At 59.7% G+C, this 21077-nt stretch overlaps 2 protein-coding genes across 2 annotated transcripts; both read left to right on the plus strand.

Moving 5' to 3' along the window:
• Positions 1 to 961: 961 nt before the first annotated feature.
• CCDC27 (coiled-coil domain containing 27) lies at positions 962 to 14412 on the plus strand. The gene is made up of 12 exons (XM_060027146.1): positions 962 to 1147; positions 1683 to 1815; positions 2827 to 2937; positions 3508 to 3665; positions 5533 to 5712; positions 6446 to 6541; positions 6821 to 7154; positions 7323 to 7453; positions 9926 to 10003; positions 10246 to 10458; positions 12671 to 12775; positions 14287 to 14412. The coding sequence occupies exons 1-12, from the start codon at positions 962 to 964 to the stop codon at positions 14410 to 14412; spliced, it is 1851 nt and encodes a 616-aa protein (XP_059883129.1).
• A 1253-nt stretch (positions 14413 to 15665) lies between these two features.
• On the plus strand, positions 15666 to 20109 carry SMIM1 (small integral membrane protein 1 (Vel blood group)). The gene is made up of 4 exons (XM_060013281.1): positions 15666 to 15722; positions 16056 to 16182; positions 17906 to 18033; positions 18330 to 20109. Exons 3-4 carry the CDS (start codon positions 17924 to 17926, stop codon positions 18454 to 18456), a joined length of 237 nt encoding a protein of 78 aa, XP_059869264.1. The 5' UTR covers positions 15666 to 15722; positions 16056 to 16182; positions 17906 to 17923; the 3' UTR covers positions 18457 to 20109.
• Positions 20110 to 21077: the final 968 nt, after the last annotated feature.

Raw genomic sequence — 21077 nt, forward strand, 5'->3', positions numbered from 1 at the left:
AAAATCACCGTTTTAAAATGTACAATTCAATGGCATTTAGTCCATCTGCAGTGATGTGCTCCCATCACCCCTATCCAGTTTCAGAACATTTTCATCCCCCCACAGAGGAGCCCCGGGAGCCATGTGTAGTCACTCCCCGTTCCTCCCTCCCTCCTGCCCTAGGAAATCAATGTGTTCTGTCTCGGTAGATTTGCGCATTCTGGACACTTCAAATAAATGGAATCACACACCATGTGGCCTTCTGTGTCTGGCTGCTTTCACTGAAGAGAATGTTTTCGACATCAAACTGCAGTTTGAGAAACATGAAGTGGCCAAAAAGAAAATTTTTCAAGTAGCAGCCTGGATGCAGAGAAACATCGACACCATTTCTTTGTGACCTTTGCAAGCCTGAGGCCTGTGTGTCCAAGAATCGGATGGTGGGAATTTAGCAAAATCACAGTAAGTCTCTCTCCTCTATCCCAATTCCATTTTTAAAAAAGAAGTACATACAGTATTCAGGTGTTAAGAAATATGTCTAAAGTGTGGACTTTAATTGAAAAGGTTAAATTTTCACATCAGAGCCACTGACACAGTGTCAGATTGTTAAATAAGGTGAAATACTAATGATGGGGAAAAAAGAAAACAGAAGAATGGGCTGCTAATGCCTCGGGGCACTTCTCCTGCGCTTGTAACATTCTGTGTGTACAGCGAAGCCGCTTCTGGTTCCCCTTCCCAGCCGAAAATTAAGACAGATGACAGGTGCTGTTTCTAGGTTTCTGTGGAGACATCTGTGATGTCATAGACTGCTCCCAGGACCCCCTAGGATGTGGAGCTCGGGAAGCTGGTCTTCTCCCGGCCTGTGCTTGGGCCTGCGCACCCATGACTGGGGCTGTGTCCCCCTCGACACGCTGCTCCAGACCCGGAGGATAGGTCCAAGTCATCATTCAGGTGGCCAACCTTGGCCCTCTGCTCCACGTTCCCGATGTTACCCATCAGAGCCAGCACGCCCAAGAAGAAAAGTCTGGTGCCCAACTGGATAGAGAAGGGCCTGATCGTCCTACGGCAAGTGTCCAGCCGGAACGAACAGACCCCAGAATGGAAACTTCGCCAAAAAGAGCGCTCCCTCAGCAGGTCAGCTCAGGCCATCAACCGCTACTACAGGAAGATGGTACGGAGTCTCGGGAGAAAGGATGGCCCGGCCACACGCAGCTCATCAGGAGATGACCTGCTTCTCCCACTGGATGAGAGGCCTTGAGGGTGGGGGGCTAATAAGAGCATCCCAGATCAGCTTGGCTGATGGATTACAGTGGGTAGATTCTGGGAGTGGATGGAGACTGGGAGAGAAGATGCAGTGTCTGCTCTGAGCCTTCCTTAGGGAAATCTTGAGAAGGAGGGAATGGGGAGGAGAGAAAATAAGGAAGAGAAAGCGTGGGCGGGAAGGTTCAGGCAGGTACCACGCGCTGGGGGAGACTGGAGAGCCACCACACTCCCCAGGGCCCTCCTGAGTGGACTTGACTCTGGGCTCAGCCGACTGCAACTTCTAAAGCAAGGTCCCCACGGCCCTCATCAAGCAGCCAGTCTTCCGGGTGGGGACAGCCCACTGGGGTCGGCACACACGGCAGGCCCTGGCGCTCCGCCAGAAGATGGGAGAGGGGCTTCCCGGGTCCCTCTTCTCCTGCTGGTCTCATTTTCCTGCTCCTCAGAGCGATTTCAACAAGGACACCAGCCCCCAGGACAGCGGCTTCCTGTCTGAAATGGAGGAGCTCTGGCACAAGTTTCTCACACGTCCGGGCTGTCCCCAGTTCAGCACCAGGTCCACGTCCATGACCCACTATGGTGAGCGTGCCCAGCGGGGCCCCACGTGGGCACACCCCCTCCACCCAACCACCCAACCCACCCCTCAGAGTCCGGGACCCGCACGGGGTCCTGGCACACAGCAGCCTGCGGGGGTGGCCAGAGGGGACGTGTGCAGTGGCCACAGCTGCTGCTTCTGAAATTGGCTCTCAGCTGAGGCCAGAGTGGGAGGGGGGAGGGAGGGAAGGCAAGGCCTGTATTTCTGGTCTCCCAGCCCTCTTGCTTCTTCTATGGTCTCACTCACCAAGATTCAATAGGGTTGGGACAGGGGAGGAGAAGGTTGAAGGTTCTGGAAGCTTCAGGAAAGAGGTCCATAGGGCCAAAGGCAGCTCATTAGGGACCAAGCCCTGAAAGGGGCCTTAGCAAGACTGTCGTCTAAGCCTACGTTGCTCTGATATGGATGAGAGGCTCCGAGAGGGCAGCTAAGGGCCCAGCCGTCACCCGAGTGGCATCGGTCAGGCCAGGTGTCATCCCAGACCTCCAGCTCCGGGACCTGGGCTACTCCCATTTCCCCACACACGGCATTTTCCTTAGCGGTGTTGACGTCGAGGCCGAGTGCCTGCAGCCAGCAACTGGGGTCCTGTGTGTGGCTCTCAGGCGGCAGTCAGGCAAAAGTAGGGCCCCGCCCACCCGTCCAGGCTCTAAGCTTCCCGTTCTCAGTGCCAGGGCCTCAGAGAGCAGCCGGCACTCCAGGACTTAGAGGGGGAGCCACTTTAACAGGAGGGAACGGGGCTGCCCTCCAGGGAAGGGGAGGCACCAACTTGCAGAGCTTAAGGTGCACGGATCGGTTTCAGGTGGACACACCCGTGGTGGGTAGGGGGACAGAACTACGCTTCGATTCAGTCGCGTAGTCCAATCCTATGCAATCGCTGAGAAAACCACCTTGAACCCTACCCAGCATTTAAAAGGAAAGGAAATACTAGTCTCTGTCCTGGAGGTCTTGGGAAGACTCGGCCTTAGCCGTCATCTGTTGGCACGTTTACCGTCCTGCAGGTTCAGCCACGACTCTCGATCTCCCCGAGGACAGGTGCATCAGCTCTGAGACCTGGAAGGTGACTGAGGACCTGCTCTCTGGTCAGGAGGGCTTGGACATGAAGGTGGACGGTGAGGACGGCGAGGACGGCCCTGCTGGGCACGTGTGACCCATGGGGTTCTCTCCTCGGACCCCAGCCCTGAGGTCCTCTGCCTTCATCTGCAGGGACCCCTGCTCCTCGCAAAGCCACCCGATCATGTCCCATGGAACTCCCTTCCTAGGACCGCCTGCCTGGCCCTATGTCCCTTCCACAGGCTCCTGGGATGCATCCCTCCTTGATTAGAGGGACCCACGTGCACTGTTCCTACAGACAAACACTTTTGTTTATCCAGAGGTGAAATCCACCCCCCCTTGAATTTGCCTGAATTCAAGGAAACTCCTCAAAAGTGTCCCCTGTGCACAGGGCAGAGTCAGGATGTCCCCTCTTGTCCTGACCCCCAGGCTCTGGGAATCCTGAAGCGTGCTTTGATGCTCTCATACACACTGGGCTGGGTGTGGGGGACGGACAAGGGTGTAGAGGAGCCCCGCTGGCAGCGAAAGGTTTCAGGGGGAGTCTTGAAAGGGGGATGTTACGGAAGATCTGGGGCAACTCAGCTGGGGGAGAGTCTGACCGACCCCCCCGCCGCCCCGCCTCTTGACAGGCTGCCAACTTCCCTTTAGTAAGAGTGCCTGCGAGTTCAATTACCTTCGGAAGAAGAGTGAAGCCCAGGTGTTGAGCCCGGCCCCCAGCAACCCGGTCCTAGGGCAGAGCTACCCAAGGAAGTGGGTACCTTGGTACATCTCCGTCATCCACGAGAAGGTACGGCCGAGCGCGGAGCCTGGGCACGGATCCTGGTCCTGGCGCCCCGGCTCCACCTCCTGCCCGAGAGGATGCCCGACCCTGGGGGTTCTTGTTCTAGTATCTCTTTGGCTGTGTAAGCAGGTCCCAGACATGGCCTGAACTGACATCCAGACCCCCTCCCATGGCTTCTACGAATCAGATGTTTGACAAGCCTAGGTCCTGCCCATCTTCATCCCTGTGGGGGACAGTTCAGGCTGGCCTGGACGTCACCCACTCTTACACAGCTCCTCCCGTGAGTCAAGACCTTCAACATCCATATATTCTTTAAAATAGTAATAACCAGCTTGATGGGCAATGATCTCCCTACGGGTTGACTCATCGTGGTATCATTTTTTCCTACATGTTTATGAGAGGGACTGGCCCATAATTTACCCGCCTTGTCATTCCCTGTTTGCTTTTGGTGTCAGAGTTTTCTGGCCTCATAACAACAACAAAAGTTGGAAAGTTTTCGCTCTTTTTCTATTTTCTGGAAGAGTTTGCATAAGGTTGGTGTTATTGCTTTGTTAAATTCTGAAGAATTCATCATTGAAGCCATCTGTACCTGGCAATTTCTTACAGGGTTGGTTTTTAAAATAACAAATTCAATTCCTTTTAAGATATTCCAAATTCCTTTTCTCTCGTTTCAGTTTTGGTAAGCTATGTTTTTCTAGGAATGTGCCCATTTCATGTAAATTTTCAAATCTGTGAGCCTAACTCTGTGCACAAGAGTCTCTTAGTATTATTCTTCCAAAGTCTGGAGAAGATTCTGCAGAAGATTGCCTGTTTTTTTTGTTCCTGACATCGTTAACTTGTGCCTTCTCTCTTTTTCTCTCCACCAGTCTTATCAATGTTAAAAGTCTTCTCTTAGGGGATTCCCTGGTGGCGCAGTGGTTGAGAGTCCGCCTGCCGATGCAGGGGACACGGGTTCGTGCCCCGGTCTGGGAAGATCCCACATGCCGCGGAGCGGCTGGGCCCGTGAGCCATGGCCGCTGAGCCTGCGCGTCCGTAGCCTGTGCTCCGCAGCGGGAGAGGCCGCATCAAAGAGAGGCCCGCGTACAGGGAAAAAAAAAAAAAATTCTCTTCCTGCTATGTTCTTTAGGCTAAATTTCCAGTTCTTCTTCTGAATTCTTGAGCTGGATACTTAGATCTTTGATTTTCCGTTGTTTCCCCTGATCCATGCATTCGAAGGCTATAAATCTGTCCTTAATCACAGCTTTCTAGTCGCCCGTCTTGACGTGTCCAAATGTTTGTTATCATTCAGTTTAAAATATTTTCCAACTTCCTTTGTGACTTCTTGGACTCGTGGACTCCGTGGAAGCCTATCACTTAACTCCTAGTTATCTTTTCCTTCTAGAATTCTGTCTCTGACCCCTTCCCTCTTGCCTGGAGAATTCCCTTTAGTATTTCTCTCAGTTGTTCAGCTCTGCTGGCGACGAATTCTTCCAGTTACTGTTTGTCCAAAAACACCTTTATTTTGTCTTCAGTTTTGAATAATTAAGGGCATGGAGGTTTTGAGAGTGGATGGTTGAGGGGCAGTGGGCCCAGCCCTGACAAGCCCCTTGGAGGTGGCCCTTGGAAGGGATGCTGGTTAGGTGTCCTCGGTCACACCTGGGGGCTGACCGGGAGCCAGGCCTGGAGATCCCCGGGCAAGGGTGGCCCTTAAGCAGGAGGTGGTTGGGGATGACGGGGGTGGGGTGGGGAGGTGGGGGGTGGGGGGGTGGACGGGGTCTAGGGCAGCAGGCCTGCTCTTCCTGGGCCCAGAGCTGCTGCTCTGCTGGGGGCTGGCGGTGCTGGAGGCGCGTCTGAGTGGCTTGACCGTGCCCGGGGCTGCCCTGTTTCTGCCCAGGACCGGTGCCTGTTTGCACTGGGGAAGGAAGTCCAGCGCCTCTCCGAGCTGGAGGTGCAGGTTCAGACGAAAGACGAGGAGATCCTGGCTCTCCAGGAGGAGAGGGAGGCCTTGAGAAAGCAGCTGAAATGCTTCCTGAAGAGCAAAAGCCAGGAGGCCTCGCTGAGCGAGGTCATGACGGTGAGCAGAGGCAGGTGCTCCGCGGGCGGCGGTGGGTTGGATTAGCCTGACCTGTTCTAGCTGTGGGGGTTCTGTGTCCTTGCCTGTAACATCGGGGTGGGCCCCCACCCCTCCCCCAGCTCTGGGGGGCGCCCTGGAGGAGGCGGGTCGGGGTAGGGCTCTGTGTGGCCCAGGGGAGCAGTCGCCGAGTCTGAGAACGGACTTCTTTCACGTCTGGGGATACAGCCAGTGTTTATGCTGGGTCCTCGCGTGAAGTGGGGACTGGAGGCTTCCGACCACCACCGGACCCTCTGGCCGCCGCCAGAAAAGCTACCCAGGCACCGATGGTGGGGGACTGGTGGGCGGGGACAGCAGGAGTCTGGAGAGGCCTGGAAGCATCGTCCTGTGACCCCCGTTCCCCGGCCTCCTGGGGGCTGTCAGGCGTGAGCGGGCAGTGCAGGGCGGTGACCTGCGGGCACGTCTGAGGTCGGGCCCCTGCCAAACTCCTCCAGACGAGCGTGCTCGTTACTGCCAGGCCACTTGCCAGGGCTGTTCCTGGGGTGGGGGGGAGCCAGAAACAATACGGCCCCCCAGGGCTGCCATCTGCACACTATGGCCCCCTGCCCACTGACAGGGCACCCCTGGCAGAAGGACGGTGGGTCCCCCTTCCAGGAAGACAGGTCTCGGCAGCACGGCCCCTGGGGGAGCTGAAGGTGCAGATTGAAACCCTGAGGCTCCCACGGGCCTCTTGCAGGAGTGGCCGGCGGAGTCGGAGCCGAAGCTGCAGGGGAGACTGAACACCCTTAGGACCTTCCTCGGAGGCAAGGAGGAGCCGGAGCACAGGCAGCAGGTGCGGGCTGGCCGGGGCCTCCTCTCCCAGGCTGCCCACGCGATGCCCAGGCCACAGGCTCCCACCTGCTGTCCGCACCCGGTGGTCCCCGCCCAGGCGAAACCCTCGGCCACACTGGAGGGGAGCAGGGGAGGGGTGATGGGGCAGCTCCTGGAGATGTAGCCCCGGCCCCGCCCCCTGGGGGCCCCCTTTGCAGTGCACCCTCTGCCCCCGTGAATGGCCGAGCCCCTTTCCACAGGGGTCCCGCAGTCCTGCCCAGCATGCCCGTCCCTCCCCCAGATGCAGGGAGAGCACGCCATGACCGACAGAGGCAAGGACCTGGAAGGAGGCAGCTACGAGGAGGAAGAAGGCCTGGAATGGGAGGCCGAGCTGGCGGCGGACGAGGGGGCGAGGGCCAGTGCCAGCAGGAAGGGGATTCTGCAGGAGAAGGCGGCAACGGTGGTGGCCGCAGAGGGCGCCGCGGAGGGGGAGGCCGCGGGCGGGAAGAGGGCTGCCTCCATGGCCCACACCTTCACGGGGGAGCTGAGAGCCCAGCTGGAGAAACATGAACAGCTGGTCCAGGAGTTCCAGTTCCAGCTCGAGATCACGAGGACCAGACACTCCCTGGCAACAGGTGGGAAGTTGGAGGATGGTGAGGCGGGGCCAGCAGCGAGCATGCCCAGCTCTGCCGGCTTTGCCCCGTGTCCCTCTCAGCCGGGACCATGTGGCGGCGGCGCTGGAGCCCCCGGGATGATGCGGTGACCAGCACCCTCTCCTCCCCTCTCACTGTCGCCTCACCCAGGAGCCATCATGTCTTTACAACGACAAATGGAAATCCAAGAGTCCCAGCTGCAGAGCTTCAAAATGGAGAACGAGGCCTTGCAGAAGGAGCTGCGAGAGCGGAAGCAGCAGCTGCAAGCCATGTCCGACAAGGTGGTGGTGTCCTCCGTCACGTCACAGGCGTCCTCCCTCTGGGGCTCTGGGACCGGTGCCGTCTGTCCCATCCCCCTGATGGAGACACTTGACTAGGGAGCTGATAGTGGCGGAGCTGGGCTTCACACCCTGCCCCGCCGTGCTCTGCGCTGCCCTCTGTTCCCAGCAGTCATCTCTGTCTCCTGGGCCACTGGGCTCCTGGCCATTTCTCAAGCATCTCCTGGCCCCTGGGTCCCAGGGCTGAGACCCCCATGGACCTTAGGGAGATCGCCACTGCAATGAGCCCAGTGCATTGGTGACCTTAGGGATATCGCCAATGCACTGAAGCATTTGTATTTTTTAATTGAATTTTATTTTTTGGCCACGCTGAATGGCTTGCAGGATCTTAGTTCCCCGACAGGGATTGAACCCGGGCCCTCGGCAATGAAAGCACGCATGGAGTCCTAGCCACTGGACCGCCAGGGAATTCCCTGAAGCATTTTTAGCTTTTATTTTTATCCAAGTTTCTTGTGCACAAAGCTACACAGCTTAAGGAACCAAACAGTTCCACGGGCTTATTATGCGAAACAGGAGTCTGACCCTTCTCTTTCTCATTTGCCCATCCCCCAAGACAACCGCTTTCAACTCTTCTAGCTGATTCTTGAAGGCTGGTTCTTTACATCTCGAGATTGCATGCTTACAATGCCCATTCTAGATGTTCCTCCATCTTGGCATCATCTAACGCTTCCCTCTTTCCTCGCTTGCCTCCCCAGCCCGGGAACTCCTCCCCCTCCCCGTACTATTCCATCGCGGCGTCAGTGAGTGGACGCTGCATTTACATATTGAGACGGTTATCAGGTGCACACGCACGTGACCGAAACACACGTTTTGTGAAACAGTATTAAGATCCATAAACCACATTTTAAAGCCACTGCCATCCACATCTTTTCTCTTTCTTGACCTACTCCCATAGTTTCACTGGAGCACATCCTTCAGTAGTTTTTTTGAGAAAGGTGAGTGAAGGTAAAATTTGGGGGACATCGTAAGGACATTCTGCAAATGTCCTTCTTCTACACATGAATAGAATTTGGTTGGAATAGAATTCCGGAGTGGCAAGCACTTTCCCTCAGCAGTGTGAAGGCATTGCTCCACGTGTCCGAGCTTCTCGGGTTCCTGGTGGGAGGCCCAAGCTCATCCTGACTCTTGCACTTTCGTACAGCATAGTTTTTGGTGGTGCTTCGTTTCTCTCTGGAAAGTTGCAACATCCTGCCTTTGTCCCTTGTGTGCAGAAGCTTCCATAGTTGGGACTTACTAAGGGTCTGTTTTCATTTGTCCTGGGCGCTCAATGGGCAACTGGAAACTTGTGTCCTTCAGTTCTAGAATTTTTCTTTGTTTATATAGTTTTTATTTCGTTCTCTCTGTTTCCTCTGAACCCTCCTTCTGGCATCTCCATCAATCGGCCAGTGGACCTCCCCTTCTGGTCTCTTTTTTCCTTCCTGTCTCTTCCCTCTTACCTTTCATCGCTTTGTCTTTCTGTTCCTCTTTTATGAGATTTCCTTAACTTTGGCAACAGCCCTCCTCCTGAGCTTTAATTTTGCTTATTTACGGTTCCCAAGATCTTGCTTTTGCTCTCTGAATGTTCCTCTCCCGCTTTTTTGGAAGCACACTCTCGTTTTGTTTCTCAATTGCGGTATGTCTCTGACCTCGCTGAGAGCGTAAGTGATCATTATGCGTTTTGGCTTCTTGTGCCATTTCTATCTCCTATAAGCTCCTTTTGTAAGTCTGGTTTTGGTTTCTGTTATTCCTGCAAGAATCTTGCTCCAAGGTCAGAGCTGCCTGGAATCTCTGAGCCCCTGAGTGATAATTTTGTGCTTCATGGCAGAGAGCTGGTCTTGGGCGTTTCAGCGGAGAGTTAGTTCAGTGGTCATGTTGTTGGGTCTCTCCTCTTGGTTTGCCCAGATTCTCCTGGAATCTGGGAAACTGGGAAAGTTCCTTTCTTGGAAAGTAAAGGCCCAGCTGCCGGTGTTTTAGGACCAAGACGGGCAGAGGCTGCAGTCTCCACATTCAGCCCCCACAACCTGTGCCTGGAGCTGGGGGTCTCCACCAAGTGAGCTTGGCATCTCCCGGGCCAGAGACCCCCTGCGGCCCCTCGGCATCAAGTCTCCTGCCAGGTGGAAAAGGGGCAGGCGCTCGGCAGCTCCTGGTCAGGGACGAGTCTGCGGCTCCTGGTTTCTGAAATGATGTTCCTCGTCGTGTTGGTTTCCACGTCCAGAACAGCCCAGCACCACCAATTTCTGAGATTTCCAGGGACTCTGACGGCTCTCCCCACTGCTGGCTCTGGAGCCAGCTTCCCAAGTGTGTTTGGTGCCGCCCCTCCTCCCCTCCCTGTCCAGCAGAAACCAACCACGGAGCTTTGGTCTTACTGAGGTTCAGGGAGGGGGCTGTCTGGTGTCTCACCCCCAGCCCCTGAGCGAAGCCCCCTCTGCCTTGCAGTTCTCCAACCTCCGGGAAGACAAGAAACACATGGAGATGATGGGACTGATCGAGAAGGACAACCTTCTCCTCCGACAGGTGTCCGTGGGGTGGTCAGGGGGCAGCCGCAGGCCCGGATGGTGACGGTGGGGGGAGAGGAAGCTGGCAGATCCCTCACTGCTGGGCAACACCCCATTCAGCAAATCCAGAAGCACAGACACCCACAGGGGTCCCTGCCACGGCCAGGGCCGGGCTGACTTGAAGAGCTCAGGGAGAGGTGGCCGTCTTCAGGGGAAGGAGGGGTGCAGGTGGGCCTACTGCGCCATCTCTCCGCCCCCCAGCAAGTGTCAGAGCTGGAGAAGGAACTGGTCAAGCGGGAACGGACCATCTCAGAGTTGGAGGCCAAGGTCAGCCAGCTGCAGGCCCAGGTGAACCAGAGCCAGGACCATCTGCAGAGGCGGAAGCAGCTGCAGGAGGAGATGCAGAACAAGAATGAGATGATCCAGCGGGCGGAACAGCAGGCCTGCGTGGCCCTGGAGAGCGCCCAGTCCAGGGTACGCCCGGCTCCCCCCTCCTGAGGGCCTGCTCCGGGGCCCTCGCCCAGCGCTGCCCAGCGCCGACCCTGGGGACTGTGCACGGGCCCTCTGGCTCACCCCCCACCCCTTGTGTCCAGGAGTGCTGGTGGAGGAGGGGGCAAGGGTGCAATGGGCGTGGCAGCCTTAGACGTAGGAGCCGGAGGGCGCCGCGTGTCGGGGCTTTGTCCATGGAGGAGCCCCTTGGGTTGTGCTGTGAAAGGGACCCAGGGGTATGGGTGGCCAGCCAGGAAGGAGAAGGGCTCTGAGGTGGGAGAGAAGCAGTAATAATAATGCTGTCCATGTATAGTTTAGAGAGCACTTGCTGTGGGTCAGGTGCTGTTCGGAGCATTTACTAAGGCATTCAACCCTGTTAACAAAGCTGGGATGTGGCTTTCATGAGTGTCCTCACCTGATCGATAGGAACCTGCAGCAGAGAAGGTCCATCTGAGGTCCCAGAGCTGCGTGGACGTGGTGCTAGGGTGTGAAGTGCAGGGTCTCCATTCTGAGCTCCCCATTAGATGTGAGCAAAGGCATGGGGCGGCGGATTTAGGAGGGACCCGTCAGAGATCTGACTTGATTGAGTCCAAAACCAGCAAAGGTAAAGGCCCCAAGCTTGCAGGCTTTTGAAATAACATTTTCCCCACTCACCCACCGGGAGTGCCACCTGTAACCAGCCGTGTTCTCCATCCTGTTGGGGCCGGCCTCCTGCTGGCCAGCTGACAGCATCACTGAGCCCCTCTCCCTTGCCTGTTATCTTTTATAAAACTGTGTTTCCCATCCAGCAGCATTCCCAGCTAAATCGCTAGATGGGTGACGGTGTATAGATGGTTCCATTTCTAGTGGGTTTGGTGGAGCCCAGAATGCTGTGTTGAGAAAGATTCTGAGGCTCAGTCTGGGGTCGGCAGGAAGTAGTGCCATGACCAGTGAGTGATGCCTGAGACAGGCCCGGCTGTGGGGCACCGTGGATGGTTGCCCCGGGTGACTACCACCCCTTACCCAGAAGGAGGCACCTCTGGTACAGAGGGCGAGCCCCCGTTTCCCTCATGACCCCTGTACCTAGCATGGTGCCTGGCACAGAGCTGGCATTAATCCATGTTGGAAAGAAGGAAAGGAAGCCCTCTGCCCCCTCCAAGTCCAGGGGCTTGTGGCATCCCTGTCCCAGAGGCAAAGTGGACCGACTTGCGTGGCGTTAGGCAATGCCACATCCCTCCAGCGAGGCTCTCCCTCAGCATTTCTACATTGGCAGGGCCCCCGGACACTGAGGGTGAGAAGCTGGAGCTGAGCTTGTCACCGTGACTTGGGGGACACTGTCTGGGGGCTTCTGGGGTGCAGATCGGAGGATTTTATTCTGAAATTACTGGGAGGCATGATTCACTCTCCTCTGCGGAGGTGGGCTGGGGCCCTGAGCACCCACAAGGATGCTGATGGCAGAAAAAGACTAGACAGCCTCAGGGGTCCATTCTGCTTAACGCCTGGTTAACGCCTGGTTAACCGTTTAATGTAGATGCCCACAGCATGGAGGAAGGGAGGGAGTACAATGACCAAAGGGGGGCTAACAGAGTCTGCAGGATGTTTTCTGCGCCACTGACAGTCTCCTGGGGGTCAGCAGGAGACTGTGGCTGAAGCTCCTTCAGGGAAGGGGGGGAAGGTCTGGGGCTCATTTGGAGATTTTTGTTTGTTTGTTTTGTTTTCTTGTGGTATGCGGGCCTCTCACTGTTGTGGCCTCTCCCGTTGCGGAGCACAGGCTCCGGATGCACAGGCCCAGCGGCCATGGCTCACGGGCCCAGCCGCTCCGCGGCATGTGGGATCTTCCCGGACCGGGGCACGAACCCGCATCCCCTGCATCGGCAGGCGGACTCTCAACCACTGCGCCACCAGGGAAGCCCCGGAGCTTTTGTTTTGTTTTGACCACATGCAGGTTTTGCTTTTTCAATTAAAAACAAACAACAAAAGCTTGGTGTGGCAGAAAGTCTTTGCACTTTGGTGTTAAGCTTCCTGGGTCCAGGTGGTGATCTGGCACCTTCTAGCTCTAAGGCGACCACGCTGACCTCTCCCACCCTGACTCCAATTCCTAAAGCCAGGAAACATGAGGCCAGGTCTACCTTCCCTAGACCCTCAGCGAGGTGGCAGGTGCGGAGGTTGCTGCCTCCTCCGCTAAAGGCGAGCTTGGTTATTTTCCTTGCGCTCACAGCTCGAAAGACTAAGAAACAAGATCATCCAGGCCACCTTCAACACCATAGGATTCAAGTCCTTGGCCACCGAGATCTCTGACAATGACATCCTGGAAGCCTTGCAGGTATATCCAGCCTCCTTGTCCCCGGGGCCACGTCTCCACACCAGCGCTCCAGGGTCTGCAGCTGGGGGCAGAGGGGAGAGGCCTGGATGGGAGGCTAGGGACCCCCATTCTTGTCCTGGTGGTGTCACCCTTTTACCGTGACCCCAGAACTGTCCTTTCTCTCTGCTTAGGCAGAGGGGACTAGGTCTCCCTAATGGGTGGCAATGTCCCCGAGCTGCTCTCAGCATTCAGCGCCCAGCAGCAGCTGCTGCAAACCCACCCAGTGCAGTAGGGAGGGGACCAAACTGCTGGGTCCTGGGCATTTTCCTGCAGCAGGAGCCCATCCCCAGGCTCCGCCCAGCTCAGCCTCCTCCAAGGACGCTACTTTGCAGCTCAGCCTGGCCTCCGCTGGAATCCCTGCTGAGCCAGGAGTCTGGCACGGACCCTCTCCCCGGCCTTGGTCCATGCCAGCTCCTCACTGACAGGCAGAGGACTCAGAGGGGCAGGGCGGTGAAGGGGAAATAGTGCAGCTTTGGGGTGGCAGGAGTGAGTCACCACCTCCTGGACCTTAGCTTCAAAGCTGTGGGCCGGTCACTTGACTTCGCTGAGCCGTAGAGCTTCCCTCTGTACCCGGGGCAGCGTGTCTGCCTTCCAGGCACCACGGGGCCCGCAGCTCTGGGAGGAAAAGCACCTGAAGGACAGGTGCTCCGTGCGGGGCCCCACGCCTCCTTCGACAGCACAGCCCTAGGCCCCAGCAGCTACCCGTGACCTGCCACTGGTCCACACTTCCCTGGGGCTGGGTTCCTTTCCTCTGTGAGGGGGGGCGGGGAGTTAATGGTGCTCTTGCAGGGTGGCCACAGCCCTCAGGGCAGAGGGGACCTCTGCATGGGGACCTGGGGAGAGGTCTCTGTTGTTTGGGGCCTGGGGCCTGGTTACTGTTGTTTGTGGGAGGGGAAGAGGGAGGAAGGAGAGAGAAGATGGGAGGGATGGGGGATGGGAGGGAGGGAGGGAGGGGGGAGGGGGATCAGAGGAGTCGTCACCATCACCCAGTAGCCAGGGAAAACCCCCTTCCTTTGCCAATGCCCCACACAAACCAGCAATGGGCCAGCGAGAAGGAGGCTGAGGAGGGGCGGGACAGCCTTCCCTGCGCCCAGGACAGAAGGGACTTGAGGTTAAGACTTGACGGCCTCTGAGGTCTCTGGGAGTCTGGGCTCCCAGCAATTCCCAGAGGACTAAGAAGTGCATTTGGGGCAGACTCCAGGGGTGAGATGACCTGGAGCCGATGGTGGGCATCTCTCCCCAGCTCCGAGTTCTGTGGCTTCACCCCTGTTCCTGGATCAGCCATGGTGGGAGGGCTTTCAGAACAGAAATTGGCAAATGCTACAAACCAGAGCTTTTTATTTTCTCCTGGAGAACAGGTTGCAAATATTCACCAGCACAGCACTGAGGCAGCGGGCTCTTCTCGGGGAGGGAAGGGTGGTGTCCCAGGAGCCTGCAAGGACTGGGCACACGCTGCTGCATGTCTTTTCTAGGGGATCATCTCAGAGAGAACTGACTACTACAACCAGTTGAAACAGAAGGGGATTAAAGTGCCCCCCCTGCAGCAGTCGGAGATCTTATCCTCACCCAGCAAGTCCAAGAAGATAACCTCCAAGTAGGCCCAGCTAGGACCCCAGGCGCAGCCAGTCCAGTGGAGGCCAGGACCCAACCTGGGTGTGCCCTGTGTGCCCCCCCTTCTCCTCCGTCAGCCCCCATGGCCTCACCCTTGCGCCCAGATTCAGAATTACACCTGCTGTTGGCCACCGTCTCACCTTCTCCTTCACTAGCACACACAGGGGAGCTTGGGCTACATGGACACCCCCCATTCCAAAACTCACTCGTTGGGGGTCAGCACAGCAGCCTGCACCCCTGGCTCCTTCCTGGGAAGACCCCACGCTGAGCAGGGTGCCCTCTGGTGGTGCCAGGTGTAGGAGGCCTGAGACTGGGCTCCTGTCCACCGCATTCGGTTCAGACCCCAGAGCGGTCCTTCTCTGCCGCACACACCTGCGGCGGTTCCCCTGACAGGGGCTCCCCAGCTGGGGCACTGTTTTGCTGGTGCGACCCCGTGGAAGAAGATGGGTCGGGCTGCGGCACTTCTGTTCACATCCATCGCTCCTGAGATGAAAGATCTGCGAGGACAGGCACGCTTGTCAGTGTCGTTCACAGAGACCTGTGCCCGGCACACAAACACGTGCTGAACCTAGTCAGTCCTCGGCCTCTTCTCTTTGCTCTCTACGCTCACCTGTCCACGCATTCTTTCATCCTTTCCTTTGAGCAGCGCCTGCTCGCGCATGGCCGCCCCACCCAGGCCTCTGGCCGCTCAGAGCGAGCGGAAGGCCGGCTGGCGGCTGGGGAACCTGATGACTGGGCGCCACCGAGAACAATCCGGTGTTTCGGTTCTAACCAGGCGCGCTTACCATCCCTCCTTCCCCCACTGAGCCCGCTTCTGCGCTCGAGCCCGGTTCCCGGCGGGGAAACTGCAACAGTTGAGAGGGGTCTAGGCTCTGGAGAGAGGTGCGCTCTGCGGCCCTTGCGGCTCCTGCGGCCCCGGCGGCCCCTGCTGCCCCTCGCCCCTGCAGCACGCACCTCCTGGAAGGCCTTGGGACCTCCCTCTTGCTCCGCCCCTGCCACGCCCCCGGTAACGGCCCCGCCCCTCCACCCCTCCACCAGGCCCCACCCCCGTTCCCGGAGTCCGGCGGCCTCCCACCCACGGCCTCAGATCCCGCCCCATTTATGCCCCGCCCTGACCTACCTGCCCGGCCCCTTCCCCGGGCCCCACCACCCACCGCCTCGCCCCGCCCACCCCAGCCCTGCTCCGCCCCCGCTCAGGCCCCACCACCCACCAGGCCCCACCCCCTCCAAGGCCCCGCCCCCCTCAGGCCAGGGACACGTCCGCGGCGCGCGGAGCGGCCGGGGGCTGTCGAGCCAGGTGAGACACGGGGTCGTGGTGCGGTTTCCTCGAGTAGAAGGAGGTGGTGGGCTTGGTTTCAAGTGGGCAGTGGGCAGAGACCCCACTGGCGAGGCCCAGTGCAGCCCCCCGCCCCGCTAGGCCGCGGCCTCTGTGAGCGGCCGGCCCGGGAGAGAGGAGTTGCTGGGGTGCGGGCGGGGTTGAGGCTGTCCCGGGCCCACAGACCCCGAGGCTAACTGCCTTCGCCGCTCCTGCTGGCCGCCCGGGACGCCCCAGGGCCCCTTTCCCTTCCCTGCCCCTGGCAGCGCCGCTCGCTCCTCTTCACCTTTTCTTTATTTTCTGTCTTTCTTTAAGGTTGGAGGCATCTGAGGCTCCTCAGTTCCCGAACTGCGGGCTGGGAGGAGGTGAGATCACTGGCCGGGCTCTGACCATCTTCCTGGACCGCAGAGGCTTCGACCCCCAACGCCGGGACTCTCCCCTTGTAAGCTGTGGGCTCCTTGGAGGTGCCTTGGGGGTGAAGGGGTCTAATGTATATGTGTGTGCCAAGGACTCTGTCCCCACACACTCCCAGGAGGCGGTGGTTCCCCTGAGGGCCCCAGGGCTTAGCAGGTGTCCCTGCCAGGCAGCACAGCCCCAGGGTCCTGTGACACTGTGTGACCGTCGCGTGTGGGTTGGACAGACCATTACAAGCAGGTGAATGAAGCCCTCAGAAGCTCAGCTCCAGCACCTCACCGCTTCTGGTGGCTTTCTCCAGCCAGGACTGCTTGAGGGCCACCATCCGCGTCAGTCAGGAGCTTGTTCTGCTGCAAATAACAGGAACCCACTGTCCCAGGCTTGCACAAAGTGAGCTTGACCCTCCTCAGATCAAGAAGCTCATGGGTGGGCAGCTGGTGTGGATTTGGAGACCCAGCACCACTGGGCTGGTGTGGCAGGATATCCAGACTGCAAAGTGGCTGCTCAGCTCCAGCCATCACTTCAAGGCAGGAAGAAGGAAGTGGCTGTTCTTTTGTTCATGAAAGCAAAAACCTCCTACCCCCTGCTGCACCCCAGCACCTTGCTCATATCTGGGTGACATGGGAAAGCAGGGGTCAGAGTATTAAGCTTGTCTTAGCCCGTGACTGTCACTTTGGGCTGGCACACTGCTGCCTGCAACAAGATGGGGACTCTGGCCACAGGAGGGAGGGTGGACATTAGGTAGGTAGCTAACAGAGCTGGCCCTTAGCCCCTTTCCTGGACACATCCTGGGAAAGCAGAACCCACGCTCAACAAATGCTTGGCCTTCCCCAGGCCTGAGACCCGGCCTGCATGGCTACCCCAGAGCACAGGATCCACAGGAAGGACAGGCTTTGTGGCTTTGAGACAAGCTCCCTTCCTTTGTCCCATGGGCCTGGGATTTGGGAAAGGGCAAACGTGGAAGCATTTCGGGGGTTTAAGAACTGCCGGATTTCCTGAGTTTCTGGGTTCGCTTCTTGCTAAGTGGCTCACTGTGCTTTTAAGCCTCTGTGTCCCAGATTACCTGGACAAAAGGTCAGGTTTTCCCAGGCTGGCGGGAGCTGAGCAAAGTCTCAGCCCCTGGACTCCCAGCAGGGCACAGCGGTGGGTGAGGGAGGGGCTGCAACTCGGACAGCCCAGAGGACACAGCTGCTGCTGCTGCGCAGGCCAGGCGGGCCTCCTCCCCCTACTGGACAGGCTGTACCCGCTGCCCCCAGTCCGGCTGCCCGGCTTGCCCCGTCCCCTTCCTTTCCAGCCTCCAGGGATGGCTCTGGGGCCTTATCTGGCAGGAATGGGAGGAGGGAAGGCCGTTAGTTATCAGGCTTGGTGACCTGGCCCCAGCCCGGGGCCCTCCAGGGTGGCAGCAGCTCTGCCTGGAGGCCCCCCCCTGCCCTGGGGGAGCAGGCTGGGTGGAAAAGCAGCCTCTCGCATTCCTGAGGGCAGGGTTTGGCAGACTTTCAGACTCTCTGTTGGAATTCCCTCTTGCCTCCTCCCACGTGACCCTGGACAAGTGGCCTAACCCCTCTGCATCCTGGTCACCTCCCAAGCTGGACGAGAGGATGCAGGCAAAGAGCCAGCCCACCTGGCCCGTCACGGCCCCCAGGCAGACCCTCACCCCAAGAGCAGGGCCACACGAACCCTGCCCCTGGCCTCACCGGGTCTGGAACAGTGTGTCTTGGGAGGCTCAGCCCACCTTCTGCCCCTCCCGCCAGAGCCCCGTGGCCCCCAGGATGCAGCCCCAGGAGAGTAGCATCCAGTACAGTAGGTGGGAGGACAGCAGCCGGGATGAAGTCAGCGTGGCCAGCGGGCCCGGCGCACAGGAGGCCTCGGGCTGTAAGAGGTGAGGGGCTGGGAGGAGGGCCCCCCTGGCCCTGCGCAGGCCCCTCCCATCCTTCCTGCCAGCCTCTGCTCTGCGCCCACTGGGCGCCCACCCCAGGCGGTCTCGGCAGACCCAGGCCCCACACCTTCCCCGGTGTCTCCACCACTCCCCTCCCTCCTGTCTTCCAGTCCAGAGCGCCTGGGCTGCCCTCCTCCACAGTCCACCTGCCCGGGGCCCCCTCCTTCTCCTCCCCCCGCCCCCCCACCCCCGCACTGGGGGCCGCCTGGGGGCTCACGTGCCTGCGGTTCTCACTCTAGGGTCTCCCGGAAGCTGTGCTCGGGCAAGCTGGGCATCTCCTTGAAGGTGCTGGGTGGAGTGGCCCTCTTCTGGGTCGTGTTCACCCTGGGCTACATCACCGGCTACTTCGTGCACAAGTGCAAATGAACGCTGCCCAGAGCATGCGCCCAGGGGCATGGGCTCGGAGGGACACCCCGTGTGCGAGAACCCCTCCGTGTACACAGACCCACCAGTCTACACGGACCTTAGTGTATATAGCCTCCCATATACACAGACCCTCCTCTCTCTACACAGGCTCCCCTCTGTGTTCACAGCCCCTCACCATGCACACAGACACTCTCCCCCAGACCAGTGCACAGACCCCAGGGGCACAGGGGGCACACATATTGGCCTCAAGCTCACGGGGACACCACTGTGCACAGCTGTCACAGGCATCCACAGGCGTACAGCCAAACAGGGACACGGGTACACAAGGACACACACCTGCACGCCTGGCGCACACAGCCACCCAGGGGCCCACGAGGCTGGGAGACCGGGCCCAGCCTGAGCTGGGGCTCAGGATACACCCAGGCTAGGCCCTCAGTCCAGGGCCCCAAGAGCTCCCTTTCTCCCCGCAGCCGAGGGCACAGGCCTGGCAGCCCCAGGGTGGGGTCGTCCCTGGGTGGGCATTGTGCAGAGCTGTGTGGCCCTGACCAGGCCCCTGCCCTCTCTGGCCCTTCTGACTCCCGTTGTGAAAGGATGGCTCTGAGGGGGTGTATGTGTGTCCCTCTGTACATCCACCCTCCCCGGGGGCTGAGTCATTTCCTGGGTAGAGGGGCCTTAGCCCTTGTCCCAGACCCACCTCTGCATCTTCCCTCCAGGGAGGTGGACACGTTCCCCAGGGCTGTCCACCCCACAGAGTGGTCCCTGCAGGAGCCCGGCCCCTCCACCGGCACCCTGTAGGAGGCCCAGACCCTGCACACGGAGGTCGTCATTAAATGTCTGTTGAATGAAAACACGGATGACAGTGTCTCCCGTGGGTCTCCCCGGCGAGGCGTGACTCACGGCCCCCGATGTGAGGGCAGCTGGAGGGCATCTGGACAGCGGCCGGGAGGCCTGGGAAAGGGCCTGTGAGCCTCCCGCTGGCTCTGGGCCTTGGGATGGGCCCCGTCCTGGCCAGGCCCTCTGCCGGGAGGTGGGAGCACAGGGGCAGGCCTGCGGGCGCGCATGTGGCTGGACCTGCTCCTGCCTCTCCTGACCATGGACAGCGCCTTGCCGGCTCTGCTCCGGCTCGCTTGGCCCTCGCCTGCTGTGAACTCACGCCCCAGACCCCGTACACCCCTTGCCAGAAACACCTTCTTAGGGAATTGGTCCTCACCCCAGAACTGCCCAGAACTGAGGGCAGGAGACGAGGGACAGTCAGGATCCCTATGGCTCATAGCAAACCTGGGTGTCAGAGGCCGAGCTGGCAGGGAGGGCAGAGACCCCACGGGACTGGCCTAGGGCACAGCGGGCCCACTGCAAGTCTGCCCGGGCCGGGTGGGCGTGAGGTGGGGCTGCACCACCCAGGTGATCCCTGGCTCTGAGCCTGCTGCTGGGCTGGGGTCTCCCAGCAGCGGTGCTTCATCAGGGCCTGCTGTGGGGCAGGGGGCAGGGCAAGCAGGTTAAGGGCAGTGGTGGAGGGTCTGTCCCAGCCGCCCTGGTCTCTGCGCCTCAGCATCTGTCTCCGGAGAGACTCTGCCCCCACCTGCTTGGCCACAGCCAGGGAGGGGGCCCCAGCTGGCCTGCACCTGTCTGGCCTCAGCCTAGCACCCCAGTTGGAGTCCCCTCTGGCCATCTCAGGACGGGCACTGGGGTGGAGGGTGTGGGAAGGTGGGCAGGGGCCACTGGCCTGGCTGCGTGGCCTCCGGGGGCTCTCAGCGGTCGGCGGTCGTTGCTGGAGGTGCAAGGGCTGACCCTCCCCGAGGCCCAGTGCAGCCTCGGCCAGGAGTGGTGCGAGGGCGCGGGACAGAGGGAGGAGGGAGGGGTCCCCGCTGCCCCTGCCCCCCACTCCCTCTGAGGCCTCTTCGGCTCCAGGGCCGCATTCCCCGAGTAGCCCCTGGTGAGGGGCAGGTCTGTGGATGCACAGGTCACATGTGACTGGCCTGGGGCAAGGCAGGGAGGCGGGACGGGGCAAGGAGGGGCAGCCAGCAGCGGGAGCGGGTGGAGAGGAAGTGACCTCGGAGCCTGTCCGGCTCGGTCCGGCACCGCTGGGTGACGCCCAGGGTCCTTACGAGGCCTGCTCCCCAGGACCGGGGGGAACCTTGCGGGCGGCCGTGGACCATGGACGGTGCTGGGGTCTGGCCTGGGTCTGGCTGGCCACGCCCTGTGTGCCCCACGGCCAAGCAGGCCTCAGCATGGAGAGCTGGGTGCGCCAGCCAGAGCCTGGGGGATGCGTGGCACCCCCTGCCCCAGGCCCTACTGGCACCGGATGCCTGGCCCATGCAGGTGGGGGGCTACAGGCAGGGGCACGCGGGGCGCCAGCTGGACCTGAGTGGCCGGAGTGGAGGTGGCGTCCCGACAGCCCTGGGAGGGTTGGGAGAGGACGGGACAGGACCCTTGGCCTCCGCTCCCACAGGAGGTTCAGGATTGGGGTGGTCTGCTGGAGGCGGGTCCCAGGAACCTGACCCCTTTGGGAAAGCCCCGGGGTGGGGTCCACTTGGTGATGCTACAGGAGCAGTTTCCCAGGACCCAGGGATCAAGGGCAGCCGCTTCTCTGGGCCAGGCCCGAGTGACAGGAGATGACTGCC

The sequence above is a fragment of the Delphinus delphis genome, chromosome 1 (assembly GCF_949987515.2).
Source record: "Delphinus delphis chromosome 1, mDelDel1.2, whole genome shotgun sequence".
Lineage (NCBI taxonomy): Eukaryota > Metazoa > Chordata > Mammalia > Artiodactyla > Delphinidae > Delphinus > Delphinus delphis.